Consider the following 13,981-nt stretch of genomic DNA (forward strand, 5'->3'; position numbering starts at 1 on the left):
TATGAAGTCATAACCATCCAAAAAGAAAGTCTATGTCACTGATCTTCATAGAGGTTTCCTTTAAGAGCACTTAACTTGCTAAGATTTATTCAAGATAAATAAATACCTCCCTGGGAAATCTATTTTAGTTTGTGGTCTTTAAGTTAACAAGAAGACAATAAAATGGTTAAAAAAAAACAAAAAACAATTAGAGTAAAATAATTAAAAAATATTACTTAAAAAAAATGTGTATTTTAAATAAATATTCAAACTTTCTGTTCGTCAAAGAAACAGAAACACTATATTGTGGTTTCTAAACTTCAGTGAACAGCCCAACCATTTTCAACATTCATAATAATAAATGTTTCTTGAGCACCAAAACCTAATTTAAGCAGTGCTAACTATAACCTAATGCTAACTACTACTATGGTTACCTTTATATACACAATTTTCCCGCTTTTACTAAATAATACATAACATTACAAAAAACTCTTGTCTCATTCCATTACATAGACTTGATTATTAAGAACAAATGTTTAAACAAATGTCAATAAATACAATAATTAGGATAGGTCTGTGTAACTCTTCACAATTCAGTTTTCAGATACTGTGCAAATGCAAAAATAAAAAAAATGAAATCAAACGTTAATTTTTCATTTTTTTCGGGTTCCCTATCTGTCAGTCACTATGACGTTATGTCGACTGACAAATGGGGTCTCACTTATGAGCCCAATCACCTCTGAGTTTTAGAAAAACGGCCAGTGGAATTTGCATGCTGAGCCACTTCCCCATGCATACGGGTAAATAAGATGATCCACTCATTCATATTTTTGCTTCGGAGCTGAGTAGTTGCATGCAGCGATCACACTTTCCAGTCACCTGTAAAGAAGAAAGAGCATGCAACAGAGGAGATCTCTCTTGCCGGTGAAAGGGCACATTCAGGGGTATTTCACCTTTCATAAAATAGCATATTGCACGGTTAACTGCAGCGATTCAACACAAACAAGCAGATTTCCCTAAAAGAGTAAGCATGTGCAGCAAGCTTCCTGCGTTTCTGGATGTGGTTGTTTCCTGTCCTCATCTGACAGCCATGATTGCTGTCTCACATGTCTGGGCCATGAGCATTCTGAAACGGCTTTCGTGGATGGTTCATTTTATCATTGCGAGAGCATGACCATGTCGACATTGTGGTCACAACTCTTCTTCTTCAAAAAGGCCAGAGTCCCCTCTGCTGTTACCCAGCCCACTGCCTCTGCACAAAGCAGAGCCGCGAATCTGGGGGACACTTTGGGGGACCTGAGGGTTACAGTGAGAGCGTTTCCTCTGGGCCAGTCCCCACGGACATCCCACTCCTCTAGCATGTCATGTGCCATCGAGCTGCCAGATGATGAAGCGGGTCCTTCTCATGGAGGACCCAGCGTGTCATTCTGCATTCCAGGTGAGGATCAGATGTCGATAGCTGCATCGGAGAGTGGGCTGTTGTCATCTGGAGAGGAAGATGAAGCTGAGCTTCCCCACTGTGGTGGTCGCTCATGCTGAATAAGATTCTGAGTTGATGGCCATGCTTGCCCAGGCCTCCACAGGCATTGGACTTGAGTGGAACCCTCCACCTTGTCCTGAGCACTTGCGCTTGGATGATTAATTGGTGCGGCACGTGGTTCACAGCAGCATCCTGCCCCAGTGCCTTTCCTCCCGGAAATGCACGAAGTCATGGAAGGCACCTTTTACTTCCCAAAGATGCATTGCAGTCTCCTACACTCGCACTACCCTCAATGGTGGGGCCACTGGGGGTTAGTGGAGATTCCTCAGGTGGAGCGTGCAATTGTAAGATGACGGCAGCACTGGCTGCTAAGGCTTACAGTACCGCTGGACAGGCCGTCTCCACCCTATATATGATGGCCATCATGCAAGTTCATCTGGCCAAAGCACTAAAAGAACTGCACAAGAGTAGTTTGAAGCTGGGGTTGATGCAGGAACTGCGCACAACGACTGACAAAAGTCACAGCGCCGGCCCTCGACCAGACAATGTCCACCTTGGTAGTCCAGGAAAGCCGTCTCTGATTATAACTTGCAGAGATGCAGGATGCCGACAAAGTGCGCTTACTTTTTACAACTGCCCGCTCTTTTACTCCCTGATTAAGGCACCCCTCGGCATGGACGCTTTGGCACACCTGGCCCTCAGGTACATGGAAGAGTCTTGATGGTTGCACGCTCATTTCCATCAAGAGGTTGGGGGACCTGCAGGCATTTTCGGTCAGCGAGTCATGCCTTGAGTTCAGGCCTGCCTTTTTTCCACATGATCCTGTCTCCTAGCAGAGGTTGGCTCACTGGATAGTGGACTTCATCACCTTGGCATATCAACCCCAAGCCGTGCCGTGCCCCCTCAGAATGAGGGCTCACTCCACTCTGAGGGTTGCCTCGTCCTGTGTGTTGTCGTCCGGAGCCTCTTTGGCACACATCTACACGATTCTACAATCTCTGGCTGGAGCCGGTTTCTTCCCGTGTGTTGAGTACAAACAGGTAATGTGCTGGAAGGCTGCCTCTGTGTCTCGCTTGCAGCACCAGTCCCCTCTAAGGGGGAATTCAAGAACCTTCTTTACTCTCCAGGTGAGTTCCCCACTTAGTGAACCCTGTATTGAGTTTCTTCCGAGCATCCTTCAGCATTCAGACACGGCAGAGGTGTCCGACACCAGGCCCAGTACTCCAGATGCATGCCCGGTCGGTCAGCCCTGGTACTGGGCTAGATGCCCCATATGTTGTGATTACCTCTTGGTAATCCCATATGTGTATTCTTCCATGGAATGGTTTCCATGTTGGCAAAGGGGCAGATTCTGCTCTTCCCCGTCTCTGTATCTTTAGTAGTTCCATCAATGTCTTGGCAGTACCTACCGCAGAGATCTTTCCATATATAGCACTGCCAAACGGGTCAGTCCATATGACTCGTCTCGGCTCTTCAGCATAAACCTGAATGAGTGGATGCATGCCACCATCTTATTTACCCATATGTATGGGGGAGTTGCTCGGCATGCAGATTCCACTCACCAATTCCACTCACCAATTCCATTGGCCATTTTTTTAAAACTCAGAGGTGAGTAGGGCTCCCAAGTGTGACCCCATTTGTCAGTCGACATAACGTATCCATTCCTTCCATCAGGGAATGAGGGTTACATCAGTAACGTTACTTAATCAATGCCATTTTAAATTCTTTTTTCAATTTTACTTTAGCTAAACTGTGACTTCAGAAAATTTAAAAAAAAATGATAGATAATGGCAATTATACATTGATGAAGTAACTGGAAAAAAAGAAAAATTAACATTTGGTTTAATTTTTTTAATTTTTGCATTTGCACTGTATGGTCTAAAAACTGAATTGTGAAGCATTACACAGACCAGGTCAGATAAAACTCACTTAAACACATTTTCATAAATAACAAAAATGACCCCATCAGGTGTGCATTCCTTGACCTCTCTGCTAAAATAGGAAATATGAAACAGTGAACCCCAAATAAATATTATTAAAATACTGCAGTCTGCAGGGGGGGTGTAATGCTATTTCATGCATTCTGACTTATTTACACTGTTACAAGAGTTGCATTCTCATGCTAAACATGGCCAAAGTTTCAAAACACGAGCTGGACATATGACGGAGTATTTCTGTGCCAAATATACAACTTCCAGTTGTGGACGTTTCGGCAATTTCTTTCGAGTATGGCCTGTATGACGTCATAAAACGGCGGAATTTCTTGTATAGGCACTTCTCTCTGATAAGCGTGCACACACACATCACCCAGAGCAAGAGGAAGACTACACCCATCATCGCGTTTCGTTCGGGATACGGAAGCCAAGAGATTTTTCAACAGTGGCTGTGTCCCTTTGTTCAGGGGCTGCACCCTTTGAAGGCTGCATTTAAGAAAGTCTAATTTAAGAAAATTAACCATTAGATTGCAAAGTAAGAAAGAAATTACAGTATTTTACACCTCACAGTGAATATCAGTCAATTTTATTACGGTTACTTTTCTTATGACATCCTTGATGACGTATGCAGCCTTCAAATGTGACCTCCGAAGATGCAGCCTCCGAAATGAGATGCAACTCCTGTCACCAAAGGAGTGTGTTTTTGGTTGTGAGGGAAAGATTACCTTTTTCAGCTTCCCAAATAACCCAGCGTTAAGGGAACAGTGGATGAAGTTTGTTTTTCCGGGGCAGCAACGGAGTTGTGCACATATGTTTGTTTGTTCCTGGGATTTCGGTGATGAATATTTTGTAAACAATAATATTTTCGTAAAGTCCCAGTCCGGCGCTGGATTTGCAGATTGCGGGTGGTGAATAAAGCTGCATCAGATGTCTGTGTTTTGTTGGCAATCGGCACGCAAGTGCATAAAATGTAAACAACACAAATGTTTTTGTTCCTTTTTTATTTATAATGATGTCACAACTTGCAGACGATCTCTACGCAAAAGCTGCGTGTGCTTGTGACTCTTTAGCTCTGCCCACGGCACTGACGGCAGACACACCTCCAGGAGCTCGGCTTTTTTCGGAAAGACTCGGTACAGCATATCTATCTTTTATAAATATGATAAAACTAAAGATTTTTTGGAGATATGAAGGATGCAATATTACTCTATATGATAGATACTCTATAAGATTACAAATGATGTTTTATTTACAAAATTCAGGAGGAGAAACGTTCAAATAATCTGACTAATCATCACGTCATCTCGGCCAGCTGTCAGCAATCAGTAATCAACATATCTACCCAATCAGCACGAGTGAAAGCATATATAAGACACGGTCGACTCACCCATATTCCTCGACAGTTTGACAGCATCCCTCCACCACCCCGTCTCCTCACACCTGCACTGGTTACTTTCCAGAATACTAACCATAATGGGGGGAGTAATCTGGGTTCGGCCAAAATACCGAGCTCGGAGCCCTCTCCTCGGACAGCATGCCAAATACGCATACTACTACGCATACATTTTTCTATCTGATTATTTGTAAGTGTGAACTCGTGAAACATGAGATTGGCAGAAACTGTGTGTGATACCCCCCTTTAAATAGGATTTTAAATAAATGGGATTTTAAAACATCTAAAGCATGTTTGTGTTTGTATATCCACATCCTAACTGCCACAGCACATTATCTAATCAAAGTAAGTAAAGGAATTACACTAAAGCATAAGCATTCTCATTTCCTGTGTACTCTCAGCCCCATCTCTCTTTCACTCCCTATTTCTCTTTTAGTCCCTTTTTTCTCTCTCTGTGTTCTCTCTTTCTTCCACCATCCTTCTCATGGGAACAATAACAGGCAGTGCTTGTGGTTGCCACTAAGATGGAGCAGATGCTGTGTTCTTCTCGTACAGATGCATGAATCCACACTACAGCTGACAGACTTTGACTGCCTCACCACAAAAATAAAGTGTACAAAAGTCATGGCCACCAGCTGAGGACAATCACATTCAATTTAGAGAATTTTAAAAAGGGCTGACAAAAGTGAAATTAACTTTCATAATAACTAAAATTTCGTTCTCTGTGTAGTGAGACTTTTTTAAATTTCTAGACAAATCTTTAGTAATATAGAAAGAAAGTCCAAGACGTTGAATTTAGGTCTTAGAAAACATTGTTTCTGATTTATTAATAATAATGAAAATAACAATATGACCAGAATGCAATTACATAATTCCTAAATGTTTTAAAATGGTGTCATAATGATTGTATTTGCTATCTGTGCATCTTTTCATGTATATTCTGTGACAGACAGACAGACAGACAGACAGACAGACAGACAGACAGACAGATAGATAGATAGATAGATAGATAGATAGATAGATAGATAGATAGATAGATAGATAGATAGATAGATAGATAGATAGATAGATAGATAGATAGATAGATAGATAGATAGATAGATAGATAGATAGATAGATAGATAGATAGATGGATGGATGGATGGATGGATGGATAGATAGATAGATATTATATTGACTCAGAGCAGCACATTTACAGATATCTCACTAATTCTAGTTTACAAACTGGACTGTTCGCTTTCTCGTTGATCCATAGAGTTACAGCTTTTATTGATCCATAGAGTTACAGCTTTTAAAACATTTTCAAAACACTCCATCAGGCTTTAGTTTGGTAACCATAGAGCAGTGCTGTACACAAACATCCTTTTCTCTCTCAGTGTTTTATAGTGTAATGGTAAAGACACAGACCTATTATTAACAGAATGATAATTGTTTCCACAAAGTCCAGGTTTTTCACACGTTGCTAAGTTAGTGTGGGTGGGGTTTTTGTTTGTTTGTTTTATTTGGATCCCCATTAGCTTCAGCATAAGCTAAAAGCTATTCTTCCTGGGGTCCTATAATCTACCATGTGACAATACAACTTATGATATACACCATACGTACAAGACATTACATTACATTTGAACAACATATTATACAATAAAAAAAAATAATAAAAAAAAACAGCTGCCAGCTGCACTATGAATATTAAGCATTTCGTGTTACCTGGTGAAACGTCGGTAGGGACAATGTGGGACCAAAATTGCCAAAGAACATGCCCAAATGACACGTGTTGCCACACTCATGCGTTTTTAATCACAAAACAAATAGACCAAATGCTCAGAGAGCCCAGCCGGTCTTCCCGCTTCCTGTGACTCGAAAATTTAAAGGCTCTGGAGCATTTTTCTGCCCATCTTTTCATGTTCTCTGTTAAAATATCTCACATCTGTCCTGTTTCTTTGACCAAAAGTAAGTGGTTTACCATTGCATAAAAGTGGTCAACCCAAAAATGCTAATTGCTATATGGCGTTTCAGTATAAATAGACACAGAAAATGCTGTCAAACCTTATTTTAAAAAGGAGGAAGTGAATATGCATCCTTGATTCTAAGTCCTTCACAAAGTTTTACATTTTGTATATGTTACAAACCATATGAAGAGAAGAAAAGTGAAAACGTAAAATTTTTTTGTGAAGAGAAATCCATGTAGGACTACAAGGTTTGATCCAAAAGGCAAACAGAATAAGGGCTAAACTTGTCATTTCATGCATCACTGTATTTCTCCACAGAATCTGTCTCTTTGTGTGGGTCTGCCATGTTTACCGTGACGGCAGTCACTCCAATAGCAACCGAAGGATGTCTTTCCTGTGATGCAAAATGGCAAGCAGAGACCCAGCAAGGATGTTTGATTCAGACCATTACAATTTATTTACATCTTATTAGCCAGTCTTTTCATTTCAGGCACAATTTTGTTTGCTTTGGTGACCAGCACCATGGTTTCTGGTCACCTTGACAGGAAATGGCGGTCAGGGAAGTTTGAGGTGTCTTTCCATATTGCGTCTCTCTCTTACACTCAGAGCCATATATAATAAATTATTATAAACTGGAGATATTTCAAAATGGTACAGCCATAGGATGGGACTGTAAAAATGGACTTCAATCATGTCCTTTTTTTATATATATTTGCTCACATTGGGTGTGTAAAGAAGCGCTGATCCTGGGCAAGCGCTGCAGGGATACTGGCAACTCTCTTCCTGTGTTTTTAAACTCTATAAATACTTAACACCACAATGACATCAATCCCTGATTGTCAGAGTTATCCTTTAATTTAGTTGATAATCCCAGAATATAATATTTTTACAAATGTCATGCAAACATCCAAGTGTCTTTATACTGAACCGGTGACTCCTGCTGAACCAAATCCTCCCTAGCTTAAAATCAACCAAAGGATCATATCTCAAAGTTTGTTTGTGTGTATACAGTATATTATATACAGATGCTGTTTATAAGAAGTTCTGGACCCTTAGATTGCGGCAATACAAAATGTATAGAGCGCTGGCTGACGTCCACAGTGTTATCACAACGGAGAATAAAATGCTCTTGCATCCATGTGCCTCTCCCTCGGATTTATAAAGAGCCTCTCCCCAAAGTCCAGCTTTGTTCTTGGACCACAAACTACTGCTTGGGAAAAGCTGAGGTCCATTGGAGCAACCCTCACTGCCTTAGAGTGTGACATTTTGATTTCTTTTCTGCAAAAGCAGCTGTCTCCCAGCAGTTGAGCTTGTGATGAGAAGCACTAACACAGGCTAGACAGTCTCTTTTTTCATTATTGCTCATTGCGTGCATTAATTACATTTAGACTTATTCTCACTGCCATTTTGAATGGCCTGCTGGTTCTCAATCTTTAGATTGATCAGTGTAGACAGAGGAATTTTTTTGTTGCTGTGAGAAAGATTTCCTTAGCCTGGAATGTCTCGTAAGTTAAGTAGAAGCTTAAGTGTGAATAAAGATTTTTGAAGCTGGGTATCTATTCTTGAACATATTCAAATAAATGTTCCAGAGTCTCTGGATTCAGTTAGAGGGAAACTGATACGTCAGTGAAATGTCTGTCTAACAAGCATGCCAAAGCCTAAAATAGTAAAATGGCTACCTTTTCAAAGTAACAAACTTTCCCTTTAAAAAATTCACATGGAAAATTGTAGAAAAACTTAAAAAGGTACTTTTCTTCCAGAACATTATCTGTTAAGTTTAAGGACATTTCCTTTAGCCCTAGAACGCAGTGCAATGTGTAATTCAAACTATGGTTAAAACACCCGTGAAAAAATATCTTCAGAAAAATCCTTCATATTAACACAGTACAATGTGCTTTCCCGTGAATGTATTTGCCCAAGCAAAGAAACTGACAAAATTGTTAATTTATATATATATAAATTAACAATTTTGTCAGTTTCTTTGCAAATACATCAGTACATGTACAAATACATTTGTGGTTAATACATTTAATAGTTAGTTAAACTTTCCTCTTAGAGTTATTAGAAGGCATTGTGTATTGATTCTTTTTTTTAATTGAAGACGTTCTGCAGCCAGACTGCTTTCAGTCATTTGACATTTTTAGAAAGGTGTAAAAAGATCTTCTGAATTACATGCATAGAGGTAAATGTAAAAGAGTAGAGTAAAAGTCTAAATATCAAGAGTTTGATTGTTCTCCTGTCTTTCACTTGCATCAATAAGTAGAACAAGAATAAAGAAACAAAATGAATGCCATTGGAAAACTGCTTCTTTACAAGATTCCTTATAACTTAACACCTGGCTTTCTAAGTGCATGTTTTATCAAACTGGAAACATGTTTCATTTTATCTTCTTATAAATAGCACACAAGACATCCTGACATTTTGTCAGGTGAACTTTCTTTTTACTTTGTAGTTTATATTCTTCACTATATTACTTCACTATATATAAGTCATGCATTTTGATATCTCTTAAACTATTCTAAACATATTAACCCTAACTTTTTTCAGCTTCTACAACTGGGGAACACAGGTGGCCAAACATAATGCCAGCTCAAACTATGAAGTAATCACAGAGAATCCAAGTGGTCTGCTCTTCCAGTTCAAGAAAGATCTGAAAATCTTGAATGTTGACCCAGAGGTGAGCATGTTTGGTATGAGCAGAACTTGTGATACATTGGTAAACCGAGAGTACTGACCTTCTAAGTCATCTTTTAGCTCTCATTTAACATCCATAAGTTAAAAAAAAAAAAAAAAAAACACCTGGGGCCACATTCACAAAACATATTAAGGCTAAAAGTAGCTCCTAACTTGCCAATTTAGGAGAAACTCTTAAAAATAATGGGCATGTCATTCCTAAATTTAGCACTCCTAAATGTTTGCTCTAAGAGTACTTCACAAAGCATTTTAGCTCTAAAGCTTGCTCCTAAACCTGTGAAAAGTCACTAAGACCAAATCACAAACAATCCTAAAATGGCTGTTGCTGGCAATAAAGTGATATCTTCATAAATGCAATAAATATTTTGACATATAGATTTTAATCTGCTATGACATAATAATAATTGGAAAATAAATAAATAATGTGGCAGTTGCTTTCACAAGTTCACACTTACAAATTATCAAATAGAGTAAAAGAGTAAAATAAGCATATTTGGTGTGCTGTCCAAAAAGAGGCTCCTCCGAGCTCTGAATTTTGCCCAAACCCAGAGTACTCCCTCGTATCATGGAAATAGGAACCAGCCGAGAGTGAGGAGATGGGGTGGCGAATGGATACAGAAAACTGTCGAGGTAACTAGGTGAGTCGACTGTGTATGGCCAATACCGTGTGTAGATAGACCATTTGAACGTGCTCATCCCGAACTTTGTTTATAAAATATAATTTTTCACTTGAATTCTACAACCTCTCGAGATGCAGACATGTAAGAGGCTGACAATTAGCAGAACATATAGTTGTTTAATTAGTGACATTTAGCCTACATTTTAAAATTTTTATTTGAATATGACATTTTTATTTTAAAACTTTTATTTGAATTTGGCAACATTATACCTCGTTCTACAATAATTCGATAATTAAATCACCGACAGAGACCCCTCCTTCATCAGCCAATCACTGTGGGCATAATTAGTAAGCATGTTGACATCATCTATTCTATAGCAACGAGGTCAACCCCACCCTTACTGCTAGCTTAAGACTTTTCTCTGTTCCTTAGTAAATGTTTGTCTCAGCAGCTTTTAAGGTTTTAAGAGAAAACTCTTAGCGGTAAGATAAAAATGTTTTGTGAATACAGCCCCTGAACTATGTGAAACTGAGTATTTGTTCAATGAATAACTCAAGACTGAAGACTTAAGATTTAAACATTGAACATTGTATTGTCTCTGTACTATTAGATGCCGTGTCTAATCAGTTGATCGTAAAGACAAATTTATAATCATGCACACATAAAAGCATAACAGCAATGTTCAAGAGTCATCCCATTTGAAAGTCTTTGTGAAACCCTTCTTTCGTGATATCAAATAGCCTCGGTGGGAAGTGGAGAGATTGTATTGTTGCACCTGGGTAGCAGTTTTGTTTCAATCTCTCGAAATATCCATCAGAGTGGGTTTGAACGAACCACAAAATTCAGTCCTGGAACCTGTGCCACATTTTTTTTTGCCTGTGTGCCCAGGAGCTATGAGTGCATGCTATTTTAGAAAAGAGGCAACGCTGCAGACCGGCCTCTTTGAACACAAACTCGCCCAGGCTGCCTCGTTGAGGGCGAGATGGCAGAGGCGAGTATTGCCTGTGGTCGAGCACACCCCAACCAGGCCGGCTATTAAAAACGAGGGGAGGCTAAGGAACCCAGACACTGAAACCGCCCGTGCACCCAGAATCCAACCTCAGGCCCCCACCAGGCATGACCTCATTGCCCATGTGGATGCATTCCTTCATACAAACTGTTGGAACCATGGCATATGAAACCCTAGATTTGATTTGTTTGTTTGTTTGTTTGTTTTATCGCCCTGTTAAATAGAGCCAGTGTTGTGAACATTTCAAAATTTTAAGCCCAAATTCTTCTTCTCTGGGTTGTGTTCGCTTCTGATGGAAATATGCTGGTTATCCCTCCAAAGTAGCAGTTGGTGGTTTAGTTTGATAACCAATCCTTATAAATCAAGAGCTAATGCTTTTCATTTGCTTTATTTCATTTTTTGGGGAATGTTCAGCATATGTTTGCATTTATCCTGGCTCTAAACAAAATTGGTATGGTAGCCAGACAAGTTTGACGTACAGTAAATACATAGAATGAACGTAAACTTAAATCTTCTGACACAGTTACTCGTTAATAATGGATCCCAGCTGGCTTAAGATCTTATTTATTCTCGGTGGAGGCACCCAATGAAGTCCATATTTTAAAGTCACACCCAAACTGATGTTTAAACATCAAATCACACTTATTCTGCAAGGTTTTTTTTTTTTTTTTTTTTTCTCAACTGTAGTAATATAAATAGAATTTCTATTTTAAATGCTACTTAAATTTCTATGCTGTGGGGTCTTTTGAAAATATATAAAGTATATATTAATTAAATAGGTAACACAATGTCTGTAAAAGATCAGTATGGAAATACTAATTGGTGCAATGAATAATGTTTTCTCAGATATAACTGGAAAGATTTAGTCCTTCAAGTAGTTTGACAGTCATTTAAACTTACTATGGAAGATCCAGTTGTGGTGTTCTTTGCTCTACTAAAGTAGATTTGAACTGACGTAGCATAAACTATTCAATAAATAAAATATCGGTTTAATCCTAATTACTATTTCTTTAACCCAACAGGCAATACCTGGTGATAGCTTCATCCGAATTCCTGTCCAATCTGACCTATATGTGCATGTTGTCATTTATGATCATGTCACCAGAAAAGATGAGGACAACACCAGAACAGCACAACGTCTGGATGTATAGAATGCATTTTTTGCTATATTGATACATTGACTGATTCATTATATAAAATATTGAATAAAATAAGTCAATAAAAATGTACTGATTTCATTTGCGTCGTGTTATTTTTATTTCTATTAACCACTGTTGCCATTATTGTCTGCAGTCACACGTCTGAGGCACTGAGAGAATCTCTTTCAGAGAATGTCTGATGCTGCAGTCACTTACTTGGGAACCTGAGCTTTGTATTGTGCTCTTATCTAAAACAACTCCTCTGTTTGTCTGCACAAATCAAAGATAAAGCCCTTCAGAAACATGAGGGTTCTTTCATGTCCCCACGGCTGATTGTACCTTAATTTTGACTAAAAGCTGCCAAACACTCCATGAAATAGACAAGGACACCCAGTCCACATGATTTCAGATCCTAAGATAATGCAGAGAGTTCCGGCATATCAATATCCATCAGTCAATAATTCTGTCTTTGATCATTTACAAAAAGGAGTCAAAAAGATATTGCTAGGTTGGTGGCTCATGGTACTTGTTGATGCCATATATATATATATATATATATATATATATATATATATATATATATATATATATATATATATATACCCCTACATAAAGTTTATGTTTAATCACCACCAGGATGAGGGCTCAAGAAGTGGGTGGTGATTCACCCACATTCATAACTGTTTAACTTAACCGGCCACAGTCCTTATTCATGTGGTAGAGTGGCAGTGTGATGAAACTGCCCACTTCAGTTCCTCACAAGCACAGCTCATTCATACACCTACAAATCAACATAGCAGATGTGCTTGTGAAAATCTGGGTTCTTATCCTAACGTAGACTAAGAGAGTTTAGTGGGAAATAAAACATGATAAATATAGGTTATTGACAGCAGACCACATATTTTCTCACTATCCAGCAATTACACTTCGGACAGATCTGACAAAACCATATCTTGAAAATATAAGTCCACTGGCATCAGATGTCTGGGGTGGGAGTCAATCACTTCCTCCTCAATGATCCTGAAAGAGAGGCCATGACAGAGGATATTGAAGCCGTGCACGCGGGTCTGGTGTGCGGAGGGGACGCGGTGCAGCATCCGGATCAGACTCTGCTGTGCAGGATGTGTCTGCTCATCGCCATTGAGCTCAGCTAAATGGGACAGAGAGCCTTTAATGCTCCCCATAAGCCATGTCATTCAGCGCGTCAACCCAGACACACAGCTTTGCTGAGAGACGTTTCACGGATCTCACTGTCGAGCTTTACAACACAGATCCACATGACTCATACAGTCGCTCAGAGACCGCTGAAAGTGTGAACGATGAAGACGTAAAAGTCTGTTGAGTTTGTTTTGATGCCCTAAACGTCCGTTTTAAGTCGATAAAGAAGGCATTTTTTCACGTGTTGTACTTATTCTTTCATTCATTCTCTCTCAAATACACGCGTAGACTTTCCTCTTCCATTCATTTTGTGAAGAATAGTATCCGACTGTATCGGGACTTATCAGCAATGAATCAGTTGATAAGGTTCACAAAACCGGTCTAAACTATTAGTTCTTGAGTCAGACTGAATGAACAAAGTGATTCTCTAACCGAGTCGGTCATGTCAAGCGAATCAGCTAATCGAGAACCGTCTTAGGAACTAAACCTTGATTTGACCACGGGTGCAAAAGGTAGCCTACTAGGCTACTACTACTTCATCTATAGCAGACATTAAATAAAAGATTCTGGATACAAGTTTAAGAACTGCGTTGTAGCTTTACAGTTTTATTAATGCGCATTTGAAACAA

General features: G+C 39.2%; 1 protein-coding gene across 1 annotated transcript in view; it reads left to right on the plus strand.

Moving 5' to 3' along the window:
• cfap299 (cilia and flagella associated protein 299) overlaps positions 1-12,206 on the plus strand; it is a 60,894-nt gene extending 48,688 nt beyond the window's left edge. The window contains exons 5-6 of the mRNA XM_067408239.1: positions 9,280-9,409; positions 12,078-12,206. Of these exons, the coding sequence (XP_067264340.1) occupies positions 9,280-9,409; positions 12,078-12,206 (259 nt within the window). The remainder of the gene's footprint in view (positions 1-9,279; positions 9,410-12,077) is intronic.
• The last annotated feature ends 1,775 nt before the right edge of the window (positions 12,207-13,981 follow it).

The sequence above is a fragment of the Chanodichthys erythropterus genome, chromosome 13 (genome assembly GCF_024489055.1).
Source record: "Chanodichthys erythropterus isolate Z2021 chromosome 13, ASM2448905v1, whole genome shotgun sequence".
Taxonomy (NCBI): domain Eukaryota; kingdom Metazoa; phylum Chordata; class Actinopteri; order Cypriniformes; family Xenocyprididae; genus Chanodichthys; species Chanodichthys erythropterus.